This window comes from Talpa europaea (assembly GCF_964194135.1).
Source record: "Talpa europaea genome assembly, chromosome: 6".
Classification (NCBI taxonomy): Eukaryota; Metazoa; Chordata; class Mammalia; order Eulipotyphla; family Talpidae; genus Talpa; species Talpa europaea.
In genome coordinates this window covers 78,946,079-78,971,171 of record NC_140072.1, presented here as the reverse complement: position 1 = coordinate 78,971,171, position 25,093 = coordinate 78,946,079, and the positions used below count along the sequence as shown (strand labels likewise).

At 41.3% G+C, this 25,093-nt stretch overlaps 1 protein-coding gene across 1 annotated transcript; it reads right to left on the bottom strand.

The window, feature by feature from the left end:
* Positions 1 to 9,874: 9,874 nt before the first annotated feature.
* On the bottom strand, positions 9,875 to 14,610 carry CYSLTR2 (cysteinyl leukotriene receptor 2; the record flags this gene model as incomplete). Its single annotated transcript, XM_084234869.1, has 2 exons — positions 9,875 to 10,913; positions 14,537 to 14,610. 2 exons carry the CDS (start codon positions 14,608 to 14,610, stop codon positions 9,875 to 9,877), a joined length of 1,113 nt encoding a protein of 370 aa, XP_084090995.1.
* Between the last annotated feature and the right edge of the window lie 10,483 nt (positions 14,611 to 25,093).

Genomic DNA, 25,093 nt, shown 5'->3' with positions numbered 1-25,093 from the left:
ACCTCCGCGCGTCTCTCCGCAAGCCTAGGTCGTCTCCCAAGCCTAGGTCGCAGGCGCGGGGACCTGGGCAGCCGTGATCCTGGTCTGCAGTTGCTTTTCAAGCGCGCCGAGCGCGCCGCTATCCGCGCAAGCTTACCGGCAGCCCGGGCTGTGTGCGCGTCTCCCGGGGTCTTTGTTCTTCTCTAATGGCGCCCGGAGCTGTTCGCTCACCGCCGCGGGGAATCCTGCAGGGTTCGCCTCAGCTCCCGTTCAAGGGGTGTGGTGGCTGCAATAGTTCCTTTCCACTCACAGTCCCGCTTGCTGCGTCGTTTGTTCTTGGTGGCAGTTTTGGTTTGTTGTTTCCCTCCTCTCTGCGGGTCGGAGAGTGCCGCCTCTGTGGGCGGGGGAGGGGAGCAGGGTTCTGCGCTTCCCTCCCTTCTGGTCCTCTTTTATGGCCACTTTCTTCTTCGGGCAGTTTGCTGGAGTCACCCGTTTATCTTCCGTGTCCCAGTTCTCACTGGGACCTGCCGCTTTTCCTCCCTATTAACTTTTTTTTAATGGGAGATCTTACTCGCAGCGTCTCCTCGCCGCCATGTTGCTCCGCCCCTAACAATGGGGTTTATTTAATAAACAAGGAAAGCAAAGAATTTCTAAGGCCAGAAATGGCCAGCTCTCTCACCCCAGATTGTGTTCACAGTTTTCAGAAGTCCCAAACAAGGGCCTCCCTGGTGGCACAGGGGTTAAAGTCTCAGGCTATCAAGTTATCGCCAGCCAGTACGACTTGAGTTTGATCCCCAGTCAGGAAGCTAACCCACATGGTGCAGCAGACCTCTCCTGTCTCACCCGCTGCTCCCCTCAGAGTGTATTTCAGTAGCTCTGCCTGTTCTGCTCCCCACTCTGTCTTTGGTGAATACTCTCACACCCCGCACCTCTGGTTTATACCCCAGTTCTTGAATGCATAAATAAATAAATAAAAATAAATCTGAAAAAAAAAAAAAAAAAAAAGAAGTCCCAAACAAAAGGCCACTCATCCAAGGTGGTGCTGTCCCGCCAACAAGGGCCTGGAGCTTGTGACAGCCAGCAAGCAGCAGGCCCAAATGCCCCATGCAGCCACAGCAGGAGGTGCTTATAAGGGGGCTACTGAGATAACACCACTGCAGTACAGCAACAGTTGGAAGGTGGGGACAGGGGACCAGCAGAAGGTGGGGACAGGCAAAACCAAACACCGGACCTGACAGTAATGGAGGCAACAGCACCAAGAGGCAGTGCCGGACAATGAGGAGAAGTTAACAACTCTTATAAGTGACTGGACACAGAGTGTTTTCTTCCCTCAGAGGTTGGCTGCTGGATGCTTCTTCTTTCTTCTTTCTTTGCCGGAGGCTGGGTACCGAGTCTTTCTTCCTTCTTCAGAGGCCAGGAACAGAGTGTCTAAAGCTGGCTGGCTCCTGCCCTGCCTTGTATCCTCTTTCAGGGTCTCCCATCCTACCTGCCTGATTAAGCCATTTTCAATTCTAAGCGACTGATTGGACCATTTTAGGACCAATCAGCCCATTTGGCACCAAATGATTAGCTAGTGAACGGATGAACATTATTGGCTCATTTTGTTTGCATTTCATTGGTTCATTCTACAGTCTAGGCACAAAATATATAATAAAAAGGAAGACCACAACTTGTGTGCTGGGGGACCAGTTTTTGGAGACACTTGGAAGAGACATAGGTGAGAGACCTAAGGGAAGGCTGGCAATGGCAACCTTTATCTTTGACTTGTAATTTGTGTGATTTTTTTAATATTTTATTTTATATAATCCTTACATCATTTTTCATTTTTGCACAATGTATGCATTTTCATTTTGGTTATATTCCCCATACAATTGCACCCTCCCTTATTTTGACCCTAGTCCTTCTTCTCCCCACTCCTCCCCCCCATAGTGTGTCTCTGGTTTATAGCTGCTTGTTGATTTTGATTTTTACTTTGTATTAATTAGTCTTTTTCCTGGTCTCTTACTTAGGTTTTATAAATTCCTGCTATGAGTGAGACCATCTGGTATTTTTCTTTTTCTTTCTGACTTATTTCGCTGAGCATGATCCTTTCTAGCTCTATCCATGTTGCTGCAAATTGCGTGTGTTTATCTTTTTTTGATTGCTGAGTAATATTCCATTGTGTGTATGTACCACATCTTGATCCAGTCATCTATTTTGGGGCATTTGGGTTGTTTCCATACCTTAGCTATTGTAAATAGTGCTGCTATAAACATAGGGGTGCAGGTGTTCATTGGAATTGATGTTTCTGTGTCCTTTGGGTAAATACCTAGGAGTGGAATTGCTGGATCATATGGAAGCTCTATCTTCAGTAGGTTGAGGAATCTCCACATAGTTCTCCATAGTGGTTGGACCAGTTTGCACTCCCACCAGCAATGCAGGAGAGTTCCTTTTTCTCCACAACCTCGCCAACATTTGTTGTTGCTAGCTTTTTTAACATGTGACATTCTCACTGGTGTAAGATGGTATCTCATTGTAGTTTTGATTTGCATTTCCCTGATTACAAGTGATGTTGAACATTTTTTCATATGCCTGTTGGTCATTTGCATTTCCTCTTCAGAGAAGTTTCTTTTTAGCTCTTCTGCCCATTTTTTGACTGGATTATTTTCTTTGTTGTTGTTGAGTCTCATCAGCTCTTTGTAGATTTTTGTGATCTGTCCTTTATCATTAGTGTTGTGTGCAAAAATGTTCTCCCAGTTGGTGGGCTTTCTCTTTGTTTTGGTTATTGTTTCTTTTGCTGTGCAGAAGCTCTTTAATTTGATGTAGTCCCAGCTGTTTATCTTTGCCTTCACTATCACTGCTTTGGGTAATGTGTCTGTAAAGATGTCTTTGAGGTGCATGTCATGTAGTGTTTCACCTATATTTCCTTCTATGTATTTTATGGTGTCAGTCTCATTATTAAAATCATAATCAATCATCTTCTCTGACTATGTAATTTGATTTTGCTCCTTTCCTTCCAGACTTGCCTGGCCTTTTCTGCCCTTTTCCTATATATCCCCGCCAGAAGGTGCCTTAGACTGCGGCAAGTTCTTGGGCTTCAGTGGCCCTGCTTTTGTTCAACCCTATTTGACTAGGCATTTACCCACAAGGGGATAGGGAACTTTGGGTGTTTCATTGGGAAATATAACTTTTTTCTTCTTTGTATACAAACTATTTCTTTAAGTTCTTTTCTATTGAAGGTCTTATGAGCTGAGAGTATGCTCACCTTTATGCAGCAGATGGTAGAACCTATTTAGAGCATGCAGGTTTGGGGATCCCCTCAACCTGTGAGCTAACAAAGCTACCACATGTGTGAGCTGAGAAAAAACTCTGTGTACTGCGTTAATAGGAGAATTTTATCTAATAACTAAAAGCTAAATGGCCATTTAAAATAGTTACAAAGTATTCTATGGGGACGGGGGCGGGGGCGGAGAGCAAATATTGTTTAAAAATGAACAAGGATGTAAAAAATAAAATAATAAAAATAAAAAAATAAAAAACAAAGTATAATGGCATTTCTTTTTAGGTCTCCATTGAAAACGCACAGTTCCAGTATCATAGCGCTAGCAACATTTATAAAACAAAAATACTTTCTTCCAGTTAAACAATATATAGAGTTGCTTGAGTGGGTACCTAATCTCTCAAGCAAAAAGAACTGAATCTAAAACCCCAGAACACTCTTGGCTTTCATTTTGGCAAACAAAATTTTGTTTCCTTTCCTCAAGGACAACATTCTTCACCAAAGGAGGTACTTTGTCCTGACTGGAAAAAGAACAATCTTGGAAAATGGAAAAAAAAGCGCAAAGGTTTCAGCGTTATGAGAGAGTCCTGAGTCTTGCCACTCCAGCCCTGTGATTTCCTGAATGCACACTGCTGGGGAAACTAAGAGACCCTGAGAGCTGAGAACCTTGTCTCTACCCTCTGACCAAATAGTGGAATGGAGCTTCAGGGCACATAAGACACTGCCTGCAGGCTTTCTGAAAGAACCTTCCATTCTGCTCCTCCTTCGGCTTAACTGCCCCTCTTTGGGGTGATGGGGACTCCTGCATCTACTCAAGTCCCATGTGGCCCCCTTCAGCTGGCCCCCACCTGCCGCTCTTCTTCTGCATCAGCACTTGGGCAGGTGGCATGCCCCTGCATTTTTGAGGGACTGTGGCAGAAGCTGTCTTGCTCTCTGGTGGATTCAGCTTGGGTAGCCCATTTTATTATTTTTTTAAAATTTGTTTTAGAAGTGGGGTACAGGCCAGAGTCATGGGGGTTGAAAAGATTCACCAGAGACAGAGTGGGGAGCAGAACAGGCAGATGTACAGAAACACACTGCTGAGGGGCAGCAGTGGGCAACACAGGAGAGGTCTGCTGCACCCTGTGGGTAGCTCCCTGCCAGCTGGGGCTCAAACTCGCACCCCAAAGGTTGCGGATAGCTTCAGAGCACTGCACTCAACCTGCTGTGCCACCAGGGAGGCCCCAGGTAACCCATTTTAAACTTTGGTTCTCTCTTCTCTCCCAGCTCTTTGGGTCCTAAACAATCTCTTCCTTGTGTTTCTGGCCAGGAGGTTGGTTTGGATTCGTTCTCCTGCAGGATCTGCTCTTGGGCTTTGACCACTTGACTTTGGGTCCTGCCTGCTTGGCTGAACATTTGGCCATGAGGGGGTGGTTGACTTCAGTGTTTGAGAGTCTATATCTCGAAATCCTTTTCTCCCCTACTCATCTTCTCCCACTGTCTATTCCCTTTGAACCTCTTGCCAATTAAGAATGTTTGGACACACCAGAGTTTGATTAGTTTGATTTTACCCATATGGGTGAACATGAATGCTTACAAATGGCAACATATATTTTTCTTCTTAAAAGTTTGGGGTCCTGATAGCCCTTGATTTTGCCTGGTAGCAGTTTTCCCCTGTCTCTTAATAACTTTTGATCTCTCTCTCTCTCTCTCTCTCTCTCTCTCTCTCTCTCTCTCTCTCTCTCTCTCTCTCTCTCTCTCTCACACACACACACACACACACACACTAATACACACCCCTAGGCTTAAAGACACTAATAGCTCATACACGTCCATTACTGTTAGTCCCAGGAACCTTGATTACACTCAGATTCCCAACTCTATCTGGGTTATTTTACCCATGGAAAGTTGTTGAAATTTGTGATTGCCATTGAAAATCTCTGATTTCACAATATAAGCTTATATTTTAGCTTTCACCCTTCCTCCTCAAGCCTATTTTTCCTTCTATCCTCTTCAGCTACTGATCTTGCTGGGTATAAAGCCATACCCAGCATGGATGCCTGGCTGACCTGCAGTTCTCTCTCCACTCTACTTTCAGTGCAGAATGTGGCCTCCACATACCCCTTTTCACACCTTTCCCTACTGAGATTTGAACAGGTTTAACTGCAAACTTCTCTGTAGGTGTGGACTCTAATCATCCTCATCATATTAAAGCAGACCCTTTTTTGCTTTAGCTTATGAGCTGGTGTTAATCTGAATAGGTCCAGTTAAAAATAAGTTTAGGACTGATCAAATGACTTGGGTAGCAGATACCCTGTACTTATCCTGGATACAAGAAAAGAAGCACAGATCCTCAGGCTGCTTGCGATCAACTTGTTCTCAGAAGATTCCGCCATGGGACCAAGCCAATATCCAGAGAGGAAGGCTCACAGAAACCCTAGTTTATTTATTTGTTTTCCATTTTAAGAATTATTATTATTATTTTTAAATTTTACATATTTTTACATCATTCTTCATTTTTGTACAATGTATGTTTTCTCATCTCGACTATAGTCCCTGTGAAATTCCCACCACCAATTCATCCATGTACCATCACCCCAGTCCCTTGTGCTCTTTCCACCCCTGTTTTGATCCTACTCCCCTCGTCCCCCCTGTAGAATGTCTCTGATTTATGATTGCCTGTTAATTTTGATATTTACTTTATTATAATTACTCTTCATTCATTCATTTATTTTCCTGATCCCTTATTTGGGTCCTCTACATTCCTCCTAAAAGTGAAACTGTTCGGCATACTTCTTTTTCTTTCTGGCTTATTTCACTGAGCAATATCCCTTCCAGCTCTATCCAAGTTGCTGCAAATGGCATGAGTTTTATTGTTTTAGATTACTGAGTAATATTCCATTGCATATATATACTACATCTTCTTGATCCAGTCATCTATTTTGGGCATTTGTGTTGTTTCTGTAGCTTACCTGTTGTAAATAGTGCTGCAATAAACATAGGGGTGCAGGTGTCCATTTGAATTAATGTTTTTGTGTCCTTTGGGTAGATCTTTAGGAGTGGAATTTTTGGGTCATATGGAAGCTCCATTTTTAGCAGTTTAAGGAACCGCCACACAGCCTTCCATAGTGGTTGGGCCAGTTTGCACTCCTACCAGCAGTGCAGGAGAGTTCCTTTTTCTCCACATCCTCGCCAACATTTGTTGGTGCTAGTTTTTTTTTAATATATGCCATTCTCACTAGTGTGAGATGGTATCTCATTATGGTTTTGATTTGCATTTCCCTGATTACAAGTGATGTTGAAAATTTTTTCATATGCCTGTTGGCCATTTGCATTTCCTCTTTGGAGAAATTTCTGTTTAGCACTTCTGCCCATTTTTTTTTGACTGGGTTATTTACTTTGTTTTTGTTGAGTCTTGTCAGTACTTTGTAGATTTTTATGATTAGTCCCTTATCATTAGTATTGTGTATAAAAATTTTCTGCCAATCCGTGGGGTGTCTCTTTGATTTGGTAACTGCCTCTTTTGCTGTATGGAAGCTCTTTAATTTGATGTAGTCCCAGCTGTTTATCCTTTCCTTCACTATCTTTGCTTTGGGTGATGTGTCCTTAAAGATATTACTGAGGTGTATGTCATGTAGTCTTTCGCCTATGTTTTCTACTATATATTTTATGGAGAAACCCTAGTTTAATTGAGCCTGAAGTCCAACTCCTTTTGTTTGTTTCAATTAGAAGACAGTGATTGTTTAAGCTACTTGGTTTTCTGTTATTTGCAGCTACAAATAACCTGACATCCAAATCACCTGTAAACCCAGGAAATGCCTGCCCTCACCCAAAGAGAGAACCCTTCTCCCATGGAAGAAGTAGGCAGGCCTCTATCAAATCCAAATCCAGTCATTTCCTGCTTCCTTTCTCCTATTGATATTCAATTTCTACTCCTGGTAGCCTTCTCCATTAAAAAAAAACAAAACAACACAAAAAACTCAGAATTAATTTGAAGTTTAAGATTTAAATTCAACTTAATTTTTATTTCATTTCAGCAATACATATTTGAAAGTTAGGCAATGAAATAGTTCCTAAAAGGAAAAGTCCCCACCAAAACTTCCCACCCCAGTTTCCCTCCAGATGCAATCTCTGTCAATTCTTATCATTGTTCTGCAGTTTAGCTGTTGCTAAATAACATTTTTTATATATCATTGTTTAACTTTCACTATTAAGCATTTTCAGTAATGTAAGATGGGGGCTTAGATTTCTTATTCCTTCCTGCTTGCGTACTTATCCCTGCCCCTCATTTTTTGAGAGAAGTTTTATCAGTGTTTTTCTGTTTACATTGTCCTGTATGTAAATGTTATTCACAACTGAGCCATGTAGTGTGCTACAATTATATTTCTCTCTTACACAACAGTTTCTCTGGCCCTAGGATCTAGTAATGACAATCTTTTCATTTATTTTTTGATATCCATTCCAAGATCTCCACGTTTATCTCCAAGAAAAACGTAAATACCTCCCAAAGTGAAAATCAGTTTCTTATTTCTCTGCTATACGCAAACATCCTGGGAATTTTCTTCATCTTTCTACTGTGTTGTTTTCCTTATTTTCTAGATGCCATATTTCTCCTCTATCATGGTTTAATCTCTTATTTTAGAGGAGCACACCCTCCAGTACTATCTGATAAAAACTGCAAAAGTGATTTTAAAAAGTTAAGATGTTTCATACTGAAAATGTCTCTGTTGGCTCTTTTATTTGTTGGCATGCTTCCTGTTTAGGCTTTTTCCTCCAACAGGTAGTAGTCATTAATTGATCCCTATTAAAAGTGAGGCTCTAATTGGTTGGTTAAAGGCTTTGAGAGGAAGGGATTAGTGTCCCTATACTGTCAAGTAAAGAGTAGGTGAGAGACCTATTTTTATTAGGGTAATCTCCACTGTCAATACCTGTTGGTAATTTTTCATGACTGGACATTTTCTACCAAAAAGATCCTCTAGGCTTCTGGCTCCTGAGGGAGGGAAGAACACTGAGACACTTTACTATGAAGTCTTCAATTTAGTCCCTCCTTGGCTTCAAATACCATCTCTCTCCCACCCTCCTGTGCCAACAGTCAACAACTCTAAAGTGAAAACCTCAGTATTCAGTGATAGTGAGGAGAGGTAGGGGCTTGGTGGAGAAAGGCGCTTTCATTTAGACTTTCAACCAACCCTCCTGGAGGTTTTCAGGGCTAGCAGTAAGGTTAGTGTCCAGTCAACATTCTGCACCGGTGTTGTTAAAATTCTTACTATCTGTGTGAATTTGAATAAGTTTCTTAATTTCTCTGAACTTCAGCTTCCTCATCTATAAAATGGAAACACTGGGCTTTAGTATGAGGGTTAAGATATATTAATGAGTGCGAGGTGCTGGCACAGTCCATCCAGCATGAAGAGGGCACTCACTATTGGCAGGACAGTGGTCACGATGATGATAGTTAAGTTAGTAGTATCCTTAGCCTTGTTTCATTGCACAGAAAGGACCCCTCCCACCATCCAGTGCTCTCAAAAGGAAATTCCATGGCACCCTACTCATGTTCTGTCAGATAGGTTTTTTTGTTTGTTTTCTTGCACAGAAGAATTGGGGTGTAGGCCAGAAGCACGAGGGTTGAGAGGATGCACAAGACAGAGTGGGGAGCAGAACAGGAAGATCTACTGAAATACACTGCTGAGGGGAGCAGCAGGTGAGACAGGAGAGGTCTGCTGTGCCATGTGGGTTAGCTCCCTGGCTGGGAATTGAACTCACGCTGTAGAGGTGATAGTGCTGAGACTTAACCCCGAGAATGTTTATAAAGTTTCCATGGTATCCCAAGGAGCCCTTCAGAGCCACTTCAATTCTAGCTCTCACCCCAATGGATTATCAGACAGAAGTGAGAACTTCAGTGAAGTCATTGAAAACAAACCTCAAGCGTAAAGTTAAATTTCCCCCTATTCCACACAATCTTTCCATTCCCTAGAGTAATGCCCTAGGTCTTCTTCTTGTGTTTCCTGTCCTTCTTAATCTCTTAGAAAGAGAGAGGCAAAGGGAACCTTTTTGCCTTCAGTGTGCTACAGCACTCCCTCAATGCAAAATGAAGTCCCTACTTCCTCCACCTTCTTACCAGATCTTTCTTGCCCTAAGACTTCGCCTTCTTTTTCTTTCACTGTTCTTATTTGAGACCTTGACTCTGCTTTCTTAGAAAGCAGGCTTCCTTATCACAAAGTCTTTCTCTTCATATCTTAGGGTGCTTTCCTTATATGCTCTGGGCCTCCAGTAATTTTGTTAATTGGCTATATCTCCAGGGATTGAAAAGGGAAGAATTGGAGAAGCTGAGGGAAGTTAAGGTTATCTTAAAATTAGTAATTTGCAATGCCTGGTAGGCCAAAAATATGGTTCAGTATACAGTGCTCAATATTTTTTCCCAGTCTAACATTTCAGGTTAAAGAGTCTAGTAGAGATTTTTCCTACTTCATTCTTCATTTAGACTCAACAACTGAAAATACACAAAATGAAAATTTTAAGGATGGTCCTATTAACAAAATAATGGTCAACAAATGTTAGGAATTGACTTTTGTTGGAATGTGCACACAGGGTCACTATGGAGGTGATGTGAGAATGAAGGTGGACACAAGGATACAAGAACAAGCCTCACTTAATAAAACCTTACACTGGTGTTTCCTTTTTTGACCATACACAGATAGGAAAGCTGCACTTTGTTTTCTGTAGATTACACTTTCTGAATGCATACCTTAGTCTGTCCTTAAAATTCTCTCCAGCAAAGTAATAGAGCAAAGGGTTGAAGCAGCTGTTGGCTGCTGCCAAGGTCAGTGTGATGACCACAGATTTATGTAACTTGTCCATGCATTTGTTCTTTTTCCACTCAACCAGGTGGAGGGTTCGCAGGACGTGATAGGGCAGGAAACACAGGAGGAAGATGATCAAGGCAATGATGATGGTGGTCAATGCCTTCCTGTGAGAAACCCGCAGCCCTGATTCTGGGACCTCCACCTTTAGCAAGGCTCGGATGATTAGCAGGTAACAGATGCTAAGTGTGCAAAATGGCAACAGAAAGCCCATCACCAGGGCGACATAGTTCATAGTCTTTAATTTAGGAGCTGTCTTGAGATTCAGTTCTAAGCATGACGTGACATTGCCTTTCTCCTCAGAGCCATTTTTCAGAAGTATTACTGGAGATACCATCATAAGGAACCATATGATTCCACAGAGAATCCAGGCACTCCTGATGCTGGTGATATGGAGGAGCCGGAAGGGGTGAACTGTTGCCAGGAAGCGCACAACACTCAACACGGTCAGGAAATAAATGCTGCTGTACATGTTGACATACAAGGAATAGGACATAATCCTGCAGGCTATATCCCCAAATAGCCAATTGGAGCCTCTGAGGTAATAGTCAGCCCTGAAGGGCAATGTACTTATAAACAGAAGGTCTGAAATGGCCAAGTTTAGCATGAAAACATTTACAGATGTGGACTTCTTATAAGGCTGCAGGAAAACATATATGGAAAAGCCATTACCTAGGAATCCCCAGACAAATATTATCAAGTACACAATGGGATAAAAATTCTTCTTGAAGTCTTCACTTATGCAGTTGCTGTTGCTGTCATTACTACTAAAATTGCCATTGGGTCCCATTTCTGAGTTGGAGATGGACAGAAGAAAGGACGGAAGTCTTTTTTCTGTGCTGGATTGAAAAAAAAGAGACACAGGCAAAATAGTTACTTTCTCTTCACTGCTTATATCTTCCTAGTTTTTAATAAAACTGGGAGAAGTATTAACTTTTCTTTTTAAACTTGAGTCAAAAAAACATTGGTTAAGTCTTCATAATATGCACATTTACATTTCATGATAGATTCCTGGGATTCTGAATAAACATTAATTTATTGCATTGAAGTTACAGTATTAAACTTAGAGAATTTTAGCTTATGCCCATGTTGATATGAGTGCCTTGTGACACTGCAGTCTAAATTTATTGAACAACAGGTTTTGCATCAGCATCTGTGGAAGACAGAAGGAAGTGACACATTTTTAACTGCTGAAAGAAAAGCCCAGTAACCAACAAAAATATCCTTCAGGTATATGGGAGAAAGCAGGAGATTCTCAAATGATGAAAACCTAACAGCATTTGTAATCAATAGACCTACAGTCAAAGAATGACTAAGAAAAGAATAAATTTTAACAAAAGGAATATCAGAAAAGAAAAACAAGCACAATAAACACAAAAACTATTATATCATGGCCATAAATGGTAATAATGACAAAATATATTATAAATAAGGTAGGGTAAAGTGACATAAAGGAAATAAGGATTTCATAATTTATTTTTATATGTGTGTATATATATGTATGTGTATATATAATGTATATTATAGATATGTATGTTTTTATATATATAAAATTTGTCACAGTCTACTGGCATCATAATTTTACCAGTTTAAGTGGAATGTGAAAACCTTACTTTTTTAATATGTGTATATATATGTTTACACACATACATGCACATATATATATATAAAATACATCAGACAAATGAAAATGAAGTCATAGAATACCAGAATCTATGAGATACAGCAAAAGCAGTACTAAGAGGGAAGTATATAACAATACAGGTTCACATCAAAAAATAAGAAAGAACTCAAATGAATAATCCAACCTTACACATTAAGGAATTAGAAAATGAAGAACAAACAAAACCAAAAGCCAGTAGAAGGAAGGATAATAATAATAATAATCATAAATAAATGAAATAGCAATCAAAAAGAGTCCAAAAGATCAATGATACCAAAAACTGGTTCTTTGAAAAAATAAAATAGACAAACCTCTGTTAGGCTTACAAGGAGAAAACGGGGAAACTCTAATAAACAGAATCAGAAATCAAAGAGGAGAAGTAACAACAAACATCTCAGAAATAAAGTGGGCCATCAGACTAATTTGAACATCTATCTACATGCTAATATTGAATAATGTAAAAGAAGTGGAAAATTTTTGTAAATTTTTTTATTAATTTTTTTATATCATTATAAAATAGTTCTCCCACTATCTTATCACCCATGAACCATCACCATATTCCCTTGTGTTCTTCTGTCCACTGTTTTGCCCCCCTCCCACCTCCCTCTTTGCTGTATGCCTCAGTTCTTTTTTTTTAAAGATTTATTTTTATTTATTTATGCATACAAGAACTGGGGACTAGACCAGAGGTGGAGGGTGGCGAGAGGATTCACCAGAGACAGAGTGGGGAGCAGGACAGGCGGATCTACTGAAATACACTGCTGAGGGGAGCAGCGGGTGAGACAGGAGAGGTCTCCTGTGCATAGGGGTTAGCTCCCTGGCTGGGGACTGAACTCATGCCTCAGTGGCTGGTGATAGCTTGATAATGCTGACACTTTATCCTCTGTGCCACTAGGGAGGCCCCTGTATGCCTCAGTTTTATGGTCAGCTTGCTAGTTTTAACTTTTTTTTTGACCTTTCTTTGGTTTCTCTATATTTTATATATACGTGAAGCCATCCTGTGTTTGTTTTTTTAGAAATGGAAAATTTCTTAAAGTTATACAATCTTCCAAACTGAATGAGGAATAAATATAAAACCCGAACAGACCAATTACAAGTAAGGAAACTGAAAGAGTAAACAAAAATCTCCCAAGACTCCAGATCCCAGGCCAGATAATTTTACAAGCATGCTCTACCAAACTTCAAAGATGAACTAAAACTCTTTCTCAAACTCTTCCAAATTAGAAAAAATGGAATGTTTCCAAACACGCTTTCTGAGGCTAGTATTACTTTGATACCAAAAGCATACTAAGACATCACACAAAAAAAGAAAATTATAGACCAATATCCCTGTTGAATATAGATGCAAAAATCCTCAACAAAATCTTAGCAAGGTAAATTGAATAATGCATTGAAAGAATCAATCATGATTTATTCCAGAGATTTAAAGAGCTTCAATGTCCAAAAATCAATGAATGTTAATTCACCATATCAACAAAAGGAAATATAAGAATCATATGGTCATAGTAATAGATGGTAGTAAAGCATTTTGATAAGATTAATCATATATTTATGATAAGAATGAATGATAAAAGGGCCTCCCTAGTGGTGCAAGGTGTTAAGACATAACTTATGAAGCTATCTGCAGCCACTGTAGCACGAGTTCAATCCCCAGCCAGGGAGTACCCACATGGTGCAACAGACCTCTCCTGACTCGCCTGCTGCTTCCCTCAGCAGTGTATTTCAGTCAGTCCGCCTGTTCTGTTCCCCACTCTGTCTCTGGTGAATCCTCTCACTCTCCACACCTCTGGCCTATAACCCAGTTCTTGTATGCATAAATAAATAAGTCTTTTTAAAAAAAGAATGTATGATAAAAGCTCAAAAATGGGGATAGACGGAACATACCTCAACATAATAAAGGTCATATATGACAAACTCACAGCTAACATTATCAATGGTGAAAAGATAAAAGGTTTTCCACTAAGATCTGGTATAAGTAAAGGAGATCTACGTTTGCCACTACAATTCAACATAGTAGTGGGAGTCCTAGTTAGAGCAATAAGACAAGAGAAAGATGTTAAAGGAATCCAAATTGGGAAAGAAGTAAAACTATCATAATTTGCAGATGACATGATGATATATGATAAAAGCTACACTAAATATACACTAAAAACTACACTAAAACACTATTAGAAATAACAAATCACTACAGTAGAGTGGTAAGTTACAAAATCAAACCTACAAAAACTGGTTGTATTCACATATACAAACAATAAACTGGAAGAGAAAGAAATCAAGAAAACAACCTCCTATCTCTATTGCATCAAAAAATATTAAATATCTAGGTATAAGCTTAACAAAGGAGGTGAAGAACCTGTGCAATGAAAACCATAAAACATTATTAAAACAAATAAGAGATGACACAAGGAAATGGAAAAATATTCTCTTTTCATTGATTGGAAGAATTTACATTGGTAAAATGACCCATCCTACTGAAAGCAATGTACAGATTAAGGGCAATTCCTATCAAAGCTTTAGTGGTATTCTTCACATAGAACAAAAATTATTGAAATTTATACAGAACCACAAAAGACCTCAGATAGCCAAATCAATCCTAATCAAAAAGCAGAAGAAGGGGGTATCAGTCTCCCAGACTTCAAATTATGCTATCAAGCCATAGCGATCAAAAGAGTACAGCTGTAGGGTAAATGGTTTTCAGGCTTTTTTGCTCTCCCACCATTATATTTGGTTGCTGCACTACATGTAAAATCTCAAGAAAAGCCTGAGAAAGCCACGGAGGGCTCCAGGACTCTCCTTTACCCGGTCTGCTCCAATAGAAGAAAAACCTGTTCTGCGCCCATCCTGGCACTACATTGGTCGCTGGCTCTCTTCATGTCTCCTTGCCCTCCAGTTGCTGTGCAACTGCCTCTGAAGTTGGCTGCCACGCCCTGTCCCCCACATGCATGGCTAGTGCTCCGGGTTTGCCCAGGGCCCACCAGCTGGTGCTCAGGGCTCAGCAGCTGACCATACTACACTGGCCCAGCTTCCAGCATTTGCCGACAGGGCCGGGCAGGATGCCCTTACCCACAAGGCCTGCCTCCTCTCACCATGTGTGGCCAGCTCCAGTCCTCTCCTTGGTGAGGCAGCGCCATCTTCTATGTGTAAATTTTATTTTATTATTATTTTTTTTAATGATATTCTTTTTTTTTTTTAAGATTTATTTATTTATACAAGCACTGGGTACAGTCAGAAGCGTGGGAGGGTGAGAGAATTCACCAGAGCCAGAGCGGGGAGCAGAGCAGGCAGAAGGACCGAAGTACACTGCTGAGGGGAGCAGCGGGCGGCAGGAGAGGTCTGCGCGCCATGTGGGACCCTCCTCCGGTGGCCGGGGAGCAGCCGGGGATCGAACCGGCGCTGCAGAGGCTGCGGCCAACTTCGCAACCCTGCACTCAACCGCTGCGCCACCGGGGAGGCCCTATGTGTAAATTTTAACGAGGATTCTGCAACACAGACACTATCTGGAGCAGGATACTGTATTAGGTCACGCATCAGTCTATAAACTCTCAGCTCTCTGTTGTCTCACTCCCTATAAATTCTGTTGTTGTCCTTTCTCCCTGTGTATCTGTTTTGAGTCCTGACTGCAATCAAAAGCATGGGAGGAATGGCCAATTGGTGTCATCCTCTTTTATTCTGGGTTTTCTGTTTCATTTTGATTAAATCGAATTTCTTACATTGGTTTTAATGACTTAAAGTTTGCTATTTCTACAACTTCTTTAAAATTTAAAATTACACGTAAAGTTATTTTCAACTAATAATAATCACAAATGCCTTTTTAAAATAAGGTTTAATTTTATGAAATTCTTACATTACTGTAAATCCTAAAGATATAATATATTGCTAAAATTATAATATCCCTACAACTAACTTAAAAGACTTCAGACAAATAACTAAGTTAATTAATAATCTTTGGATGCATAGACTATTTCTTCAAAAGAAATTCATATCATTAATATAATCTTTGTTTCTTAGATGGCAGTGGATGAACAAAATATGCAAATGATAACATATGATTATACATCAAAATTGTTTAAACTACATGAAATGAAAGCTAGTACACAGAAACATATCTAAATAATTCTTGATTTTTCTCTCTTTTTCTGCGCCTCAAGACAAGAAAATTTGATTACCTTGGTTAAAGATAGTAATGATTAGGGGCCTCCCTGGTGGCGCAAGGGGTTAAGACGCAACCTATGAAGCAATACGTAGCCAATATGTAGCCACTGCGGCATGAGTTCCAGCCCCGGGCAGGGAGTTACTATGAAGCAATACGTAGCCAATACTAGCCACTGCGGCATGAGTTCCAGCCCCGGGCAAGGAGTTACTCACATGGCGCAGGAGACCCCTCCTGACTTGCCCGCTGCCCCCTCAGCAGTGTATTTCAGTCAATCTGCCTGTTCTGTTCCCCGCTCTGTCTGGGGTGAATCCTCTCACCCTCCACAGCTCTGGCCTGTACCCCAGTTCTTATATGCATAAATAAATAAAAAAATCTTTTAAAAAGATATTAATAATTAATATATCTTGCATAAAAGAGATAAATATATATTGCATATAAAATAATGATACAATTTGTTGCTTATTAGGAAAACAGTTAATTCAGAAGGCAAATTTAATATGATACACATTGTTTTACTTAACAGATTTAATTTAAAACTATAAACATTTTACATTTATTACCTATTAACATTTTGTTATAGTAATAGTGTACAAAAAGAGTAAAATTAGAATTTAGGTTTTCTAATGTAAAATAATTATTTTAAGCTCATATTAGTAAAATTCATTTTTATCAATAGAATATTATGTTAACTTGTATTGCTTCCTTCCCCAAATGCAGAATAAGGAAGTTATTAATATGGCTTTTGTGACAAACTATCTGTAAGTTAACCACAAAGGCCAGAGGTATCACAAGATTATTACTTAATCCTATGTAAAGAGGGACATGGGAATATATTTCTAACAATGCTTTAAATTTAATTATTTTGAAACTATTATGACAGCACTTTTGTTTGCCAAATTAAGTAATAAAAGACTGACAAATTACAAAGAAAACTGATTTTCTTACTAAGGTTTACATAACAGATGATAATATTGACATAATTATCTTTCAAGGAGGACACATTTTTTAAGTTAAAAGATGCATACACACACTTAAATACAAAAATTTCTAAAAGTACTGTGTCAAAAGATTTTTTTCCCTGGATTTTAGATACACAACATTTTTTCTTTTTTGTCATGAAAAGTCTGAACATGCACTAGGAGTTCTGACTCAATTACATGGGAATCATCAGAATAAAAACAGGCCCTGATGGGTGTAGGAGAGGGAGGAATTTCTCCTTGAATGTCTAGAAAAGAACAGGTAGATTCAGAGGATATATTTTCTTGGCATGAAATATGATATTCTGGGTCTCTATTTTTCAGTCTGTTATAAGAACCATTAGCCAATTTTGCTTCTGCAAAGTCTTGCTTCCTTGAAACTTAATCCCAAATTACCTAACATTAGCACAAATCCTATAACAATTCCTTTGCAACATCCTTTTTATGAGCCATCCCAGTTTTGTATGTTGTGCCTTCTGTGATAGAAATCAATAAGTCCAACTTTGTTCAACTGCAGGCATGTTCCTAATGGCCTTTGTCTAGAACACATTCACAATGAGAATCCACATAATGATCTAAAGAATTAAAGAGGATGGTAAAAGATTAAATTAACCTACCTAAGTGACAGTTGCAATGAGAAATATATTTCTCATGTAACAAGGATATTTTCAAATTCTTCTCAGAGACCTATGTGAAGAGGTAATGCAGAAAGCATGATTGGCATGTAAATGATGAAAAATAAGAACTTTTTTTCTTTAACTTAGTTCTTCCCAAAGTATTTTCCACAGATTATGAATTCCATCAAGATGCTCTGTAAAAGACTCCCAATATTCAAATCAGCCTAAGAAACAGCAAGCTCTAACATCTCTCTCTTAGAGATTTATAATGCATATTAACAGTTCATGGGGTCCTCACAGGGAGGAAAAACTCCGAAGGGCTATCCTTCCTCTTTTTGATCCTGAAAACATTCTTTACATATTAACACATGCTAATGTCTTACAGGACTACTGTTCTATAAAATCTTTTTTTTTAAAAGATTTATTTATTTATACAAGCACTGGGTACAGTCAGAAGTGCGGGAGGGTGAGAGAATTCACCAGAGCCAGAGCGGGGAGCAGAACAGGCAGACTGACGAAATACACTGCTGAGGGGAGCAGCGGGCGGCAGGAGAGGTCTGTCGCGCCAAGTGGGATCCTTGCCTGCGGCCGGGGATCAAACTGGTGCTACAGAGGCTGCAGGCAGCTTTGCAGCCCAGTGCTCAACCGCTGCACCACCAGGGGAGGCCCTGTTCTATAAAATCTTACCTGTGAAATGCTAATGCTATTATATAATTTATCTGGAACATGGTTTGAGGGCTTATATTTTCTTGACCTGAGTATGATAGTCTGGGTCTCTGTTTTTTAGTCTGTTGTAAGAACTGCTAGCCTTTTTTTTTTTTTAATCAAAGAGAATTCCCATCTAATAGGTCTGATCAACTACCGAGTGTTCACTTTGGAGTCCAGGAGTTCTAAGCACTTTTGGGTAAATTAGTTTTTCTGGGCATTCATTACCTCATTGATAAAATGTAGATTGTGTCAATTTCAGAGGGTTGCCTTTTCACAAAGTACTACAAACAGGGAGGTTTAAAAAACAGAAATTTATTCTCTCAAGTTCTAGAGACTAGAAGTTTATAAGATCAAGGTGTCAGCAGGGAAAATCTTCCTTCAAAGGCCGTAGGGAAGAATTCTTCCCGGCCTCTTGTGAGAATTGAATCCTTGGAGTTCCTTGGCTTGTGGCTGCATCACTCCAGCCTCTTAACTTTGAAACTCAGATGGTGTTTTCCTACTTTGACTTCACATCATCCTCCCATTATGTGTTTTGTGTCTGTGTCTTCTTCTGCTGAGAACACTAGCCAATTGGGCTTAGGACCCATCCAATATGATGTCATCTTAACAGTCACTGCAAAAATCCTATTTCCTAACAGGTTTCATTCATAGGAGCCTGGGATTAGGACATGAACATATCTTGGCAGGGGTGAGGGGTAATAATTCATCTCACAAGGATAGGTAGCATCTATTTAATAGAGTTGTAAGGATTAAGTGAGAGATTGAGAGAAAGTATACTTGACACTGGGTAAATGCTCCCTAGTTGCTCCACTCTCATGAATAAATGTAGGTGTGGGGTCTCTAGCCCCACACTTGTTCTCATACCCACATCTTTGTTCTCGAGGATATTATCTTGGTGCCCAGAGCTCCTGCTTGTCAGCTAGGTGTGGGGTCATTCAGGGGGCCTCTCACCAAGGGCACAAGTCTTGGTATGAGGAACATACTGGGAAACCAGTATCTGCTGAAAACAGCAGGCGGGTACTAGAATAGAGATTATATGCTTAGACTGGCAGGAACAATGGAGGCCCCCCATGCAATAACCCCTGGTCATGCCACCCTACCTTACATCACCAATAATGTACCCTCTATGCATGTACACTCCCAGTATGTACACACCATACATGCTTGTCCTACCTTTGTACTTGATGCTAATAAATATGAGACTGCTTTTAGACTGGGGTGACAGCCCCTCTACTCCCTCTTCGGGTATAGCCCCTCTAGGCTTCTCATTGCTTCACATGGACTTTGAGTAATCTCTCTCATCCCATGCCACACCCAACACTGCCACCCTGTAAGGCAACATGTAGGAACAAGCTAGCTTCAGCATCTGTCATCACAGTGATAGCAGGGATGAGTTGTTGACCACAATTCTCACATTTACATAAAGTATAAAAAATAGAATCTTGTTTGTCAGAAAGGCATACTCTCCAAAAACACTGCTTACTTCTAGATATTTGTAATTAAAATCTCTTAATACAACTGCAATCTTTTGTTGGAGTCTATTCCTACCATAGGAACCTCCTGATAAGCCCTCTACTTAGGCCTTTCTGGATGAGTAGCTTGTGGATCATGAAATGAAAGATTCCAATAAAGGAAAAGTAGAATCCCCTTTAATTATAAATATACAAATCAGAATTCTTTGTTAAATATAGTCCCTTATGAATTTGAGTTCCATAAATTAATTCTTGAGACCTAGGAGTAGAGTAACAAAATAGAATTTCTCCTATTAAGAGCTGAGGGTTACATCCAATTTCTAAGATGACACCAGGACCTTAGTTCTGATCACATGGATAATGGCTCTCTCCTTTTGATCTGTCACAACAGCAATTCTGAGGTTTCTAGCTTGAGTCATAGGGAGAATGGAGGGACCATTAGCTGGGGTGAGGAGCACCCATCCTAGAATTTGGGAGCAATGTCACAATTATATGTCAACTCTGAATAGGCAGAGTACTAGAGCCAGTTAACAAGGAGAAGTCTAGGGGATAAGGAGACAAGGCAAGGGAATTAATGTAACAGGGTGGTCCCCAGGAAAAGGGGAGGTTCCAGGTTCCCTGCCCCACCAAAAGAAGGGTGGAGTTGAGCAGGGAGGAGAAGAAGCTGCAGAGGAGACTGAGGAAGGAAGGAAGTAGGGTGGAGAGCAAGAAGGAGACCTGAGGAGGCACATGGAGCAGAGAGACATGTGAAGAAACTGCGCTTGCTTCTTGGCCTTGGACTGGTTGGAACAGATGTAACCCATGGGGAGGTTAACAATGGCAGCTTTTATCTTGATTTTGATTTTGCTCTTTTCCTCCCAGATTTGTGTGACTATTTCTAACCCTTTTCTATGCGTCCTCACTGGAAGGTGCTTTAGACTTTCGGGCCTTGCTTTGGGCCAATCTTGTTTGGGTGAACTTTTACCCATGAGGGGTGGTAACTTCGGGTGCTAGATTTGGAAACTCTATTCTTTGTCTTGTCTGTATTGCACACTAATTGTATTCAAGTTCCTTTCCATTAAACATCTTATATGTTTTGTCTTGATGTGGTGGATGGCAGAACCGATTTAGAGCAGGCAGGTTTGGGGGTTCTGGGGGTTTCCTCTCCCTGCCCTGAAACAATCAGCCTGGCATGTAACAACCCAGAGGGATTCTCATGGAAATGCTCCATTACAAATGTTCTATTTTGAAAAGGACAGAATCCTGCCCATATGCCCATGCAGAAGCTACTTTGGTGTGAAGATCCTGACTTTGGAATCAGAATTCTGAAGAATCCTAGGGAAAACTTGTATCTAACTGGCCCTGGACGTGTTTGAAAAAGTAAAATTAGACTTGAAAGTAATCAATTCCTTAAACTTTTTGACAATGAAGACGACCATTTCTTCTCTCATCTCAGGATCAACAGGGCCTGTGAATTGCAATTAGAAGGGCAGCCTGGAGGGTTGAACCTCAGCCCTGTACCCTCTCTTGCTGGGGTGTGTCAAGCCTTCAGGACATTGATAAGGTCCAGGGTAAGTCCCTTATCATAGATAGACCATGGAATCCAGCAGATATGACCACAGACAAGAGTTCATCGAAACACAAAGTGGCTACAGATGGTACAAAGGAAATGAGGGGTACAGGGTCTAGCAACAGGGATGACCTGAGCAACTGGGGAAGCGGGCACAACTCCTGGGGAGGCCAGTGTGCAAGCATCAAGGCCCTTTTACTGCCAGAGTTTGGTTCAAGGAGTAGACTTGGGATCTGAGAGGAGGCCTGGCTAGTGCGGAAGGTCCTGAGTTCTGGAGAGCCTGAATAAAGTTTTGGACACAGAGTGTCCACAGACCAGGGATCCCAAGACAGGGATCTATTTCTCCTAATGAGCAGGGACTAGATCTCTGAGTAAGGCAGAAGCCCAATTTTAGAAATGAGGCACAGGTTTAGGATCCAATCCACCCCACAAGTAACACTGAGTCCCAGCATTGCTTTGATTCCTCTGCTTGAGATTTGGATTGCTTTTGGTCCCCTCAGGGGGCTGGAGAGCTATCCCTGGACAGCTGTCAGGCAGCTGTAGGGAGAGGATAAGTACTGAAGCTGGTGCTCTGATTCCAATAGCATCTTCACCCCTAGAAAGTGAAAGAAAGAAACACAAACACCCTTTTTAGAAGCCTCATTTAGCTAACAGCCACAGGCTAAAAGTGGGGCCAGCTCAGATCTAGAATTCCATTTAGTTCTTTCTATACTTTATCTTGAGGAAACTTTAAAACATTTTGATTGTCCTTTCCTGCCATATAATATACATTTGGCTCCACCATGCTGCAGCCATTCATTAGACTGTTCAAAAAAAAAAAAAAAAAAAGGGAAAGGAAAAAAATTGCCTGCTGGATGTGGCTGTAAAAATCAGCCAGACCAATTAAGTATGTGACGGGAAACGGGAAAACAGATGAAGGGGTAAATTCAGGGGAAATTAGGAAATAAATTGACAGCATAATTTCTGCCTTAAAAAAAAAGGGAGAGAGGGAGCGTGTACACAGCTTCCTGTGCTGAAAGGGGGCCTGGAACAAAGAAATAATTAAGACTTTGTTTCCTGCAAAGGAATAATAAAACAACAAAGAAGAAACAACAGAGAGATTTTGTATTTCAGTTATGAAGAAAATCAAAAGTGCTTCATGACCAGTTAAAATCTGATGAAGACAAACAGCTGATGTTGATACTTGAAAAGTTTTTATGATCATAACAAAGATGCAAAGCCTCATAGAAGTTAATTTCATTTATACTTAGGGAAAAAATTATTCTTATGTACCCCCAAAGCATCATTAGACCTTGTTGCAGATACCTCTGCCTCCATCACTACAGACCTGCACCCACAGGTAGCTTACCTTCATCTCTTAGCTAGGGGTGGGCAACCTGCACTCAGAACTGAAAGACCTAGGCACTTGCACACACCAACATAAACATCCTGAAGGAGGAAGTTAGGACATGGCTACAGACAGTTAGGACAGGGTGCCCCAAGCTCCCAAGCCCATTTAGCAATCTGAATAAGAAACAATCAGTGGGAACCAGGAGGGCGCCCCCTCCCCCCAGGCCAGTTGTCTCAAACCCATTTATGAAACTAAATGGGGAACAATTGATGGGAGTTAGGGTGCCCCTCAACCCAGGAAAGAGTGGAATGTTCAGAACACCAACACAATAACACAATGGTAAAGCAATGGACCAAAGCTGGGTGGGGGAAGACAGGCCAGGTAGTGTGGGAAACTGAGTGGGCCTCTGTAGCCTAGAGATCCCTGTGGGCCCAGCCAATCAGCAAGAGGCACAATGTGGAGATGCCCAATGGCTGAACCCCCACTTCTTGCCCACCGTACTCATATAAGCTCCTACTTCTTGTGGGTCCCAGTGTTACCCACTTGGGGGCTCTCTCTACAGAGAACTTTCCTGTCCTTCCTCTTATCTATCAATAAATCTCTTGCTTTTTCTGTAACTTTGATCTCGATGTTGAATTCTTTCCCCACTGAAGACAAGAACTAAGAGTAGCTCCCAGAGGCCTCCAGACCCTCAAGGCCCTCTGTGATACTTTGAAGAGCAGTAGGCAGTGTGTAATTACACAACCAGCAGTCTGTGACATTGTGGTAAAATGCTAAAGAGCAGATAAACTTCTGGAGAAGTTTGCATCATCTTTACAAGGATTTAATGATAGGATTTTGAATCAAGAATGTGGTTTTGGGCCTCCCCTGGTGGCGCAGGCGGTTGAGTGCCGCACTGTGAAGCTGTCTGCAGCCTCTGCAGCGCAGGTTCAATCCCGGCCTGCAGGCGAGGGTCCCACATGGCGCTGCAGACCTCTCCTGTCTCGCCCGCTGCTCCCCGCAGCAGTGTATTTCGTCAGTCTGCCTGTTCTGTTCCCTGCTCTGTCTCTGGTGAATCCTCTCACCCTTCTGCGCATCTGGCCTGTACTCTGGTTCTTGTATAAATAAATAAAACTTTAAAAAAAAAAAGAATGGGGTTTTGTGAGTAGCACCAACAGGGGAGAACAACAGTACCTCTCCCCGCAGTGTCTGGTTGGAAGGAGAACTGGCAGATTGGTCTCACTGCAAAGTTCCTTATGTGTAATCAATCGATTAATTCTCAGCTAGCCCTAGGAACTCTGAAGCAATCATTTTATAGATGAGGAAAGCCGAAGTTCAGATATATGGACTAGCTCATATGCCCAAGTTCACTCGTCATTAGTGGTGGGAAGGCGCGTGAGCCCAGCTACTAGCTCTTCGTCACAACGCTGTCCTGCCTGCCCTTGAGCCACATGATTTCTGACCCAAAGGAACTCCAGGGTAGGGAGTAAATCAGACAGTTTAATAGACAAAGCTCTATTCCAGGTGAGAAGGTACTAGACACAGCAAGGTGAGACGTGTCCTCAGAATGAAAGATAAAGAGTGCCTCGGGGATCTGTGGAGCAGCTCCAGATGAGGGAGAGTGTTCTAAGGTGCTGAGGGGAAAGGTTGGCGAAGGAGGAGGATCAGGGTCCAGACAGGGCACCAGAGTGTATAGAGACCTGTGGCTGAGAGCACATGGCAAGTCTGGGGAACTACAAGGAACATAGTGTAGGTGGGCATGACTGGAGGAAGGAGCAGGAAGGGTGTGGTTTGACAGTGACCATCCTTGATATGGAGTATGGGTTTGATCCTGAGGGCAACCAGAATTCTTGAATTGAAGGGAAGCAGATTTGCCTTTTAGATCATTATCACAACAGATAGAGGACAGTTTAAGAGTAAAGTTCAGGTTCAGACACTGGTAGGGATCCTATTGTGTTTCTCCAGAGAAGAGAGGATTGAGAGATCAAAACAATAGCAAATTGACTGGACAAGTGGAGGGAATCATTATGAACAGTTAGGGAAAGGGAAGTCAAGGATCCTTGAAGGTATTTTGGGGAGATAAAGGTGCCTTGCATTAATAAAAGGGACATAAAAGGAAGATGCTGTTTAGGGGGAAAACAGGTTCAACTTGGGGCATTCAAATTTGAGGTATTCCTGAGACCTGCAAGTAGAGCTCTCCCATTGCAGTCTAGAGCTGGGAGGTGAGCCTGATGATGTAGGCGCCATCCGTCCTTGATGGCAACTGAGGCCAGGGGAGCAATGAGTTCATGCAGGGGTGTGAGAGCTCAAAGACAGAACTCTGGGAGCATCAACAATTAAGTCACAGAAAACAGAAGCCTGGAAAGATAACTGAGAATGACTGGCCAAGTAACAAGATGTTACAGAGAGGGAGTGTTACAGAGTAATCTCCATAAAAGGGTGGTTCCGGCTATACCTAATGAAGGGTGAAGCTGAGCAGGGGAAGCTGGAGAAGACTTGCAAGAAGACTTGGAGGAGACACATGTGAGGGGAGCAGAGACAAGTGAAGGAGGACCTGCTTGCTTCTCAGCT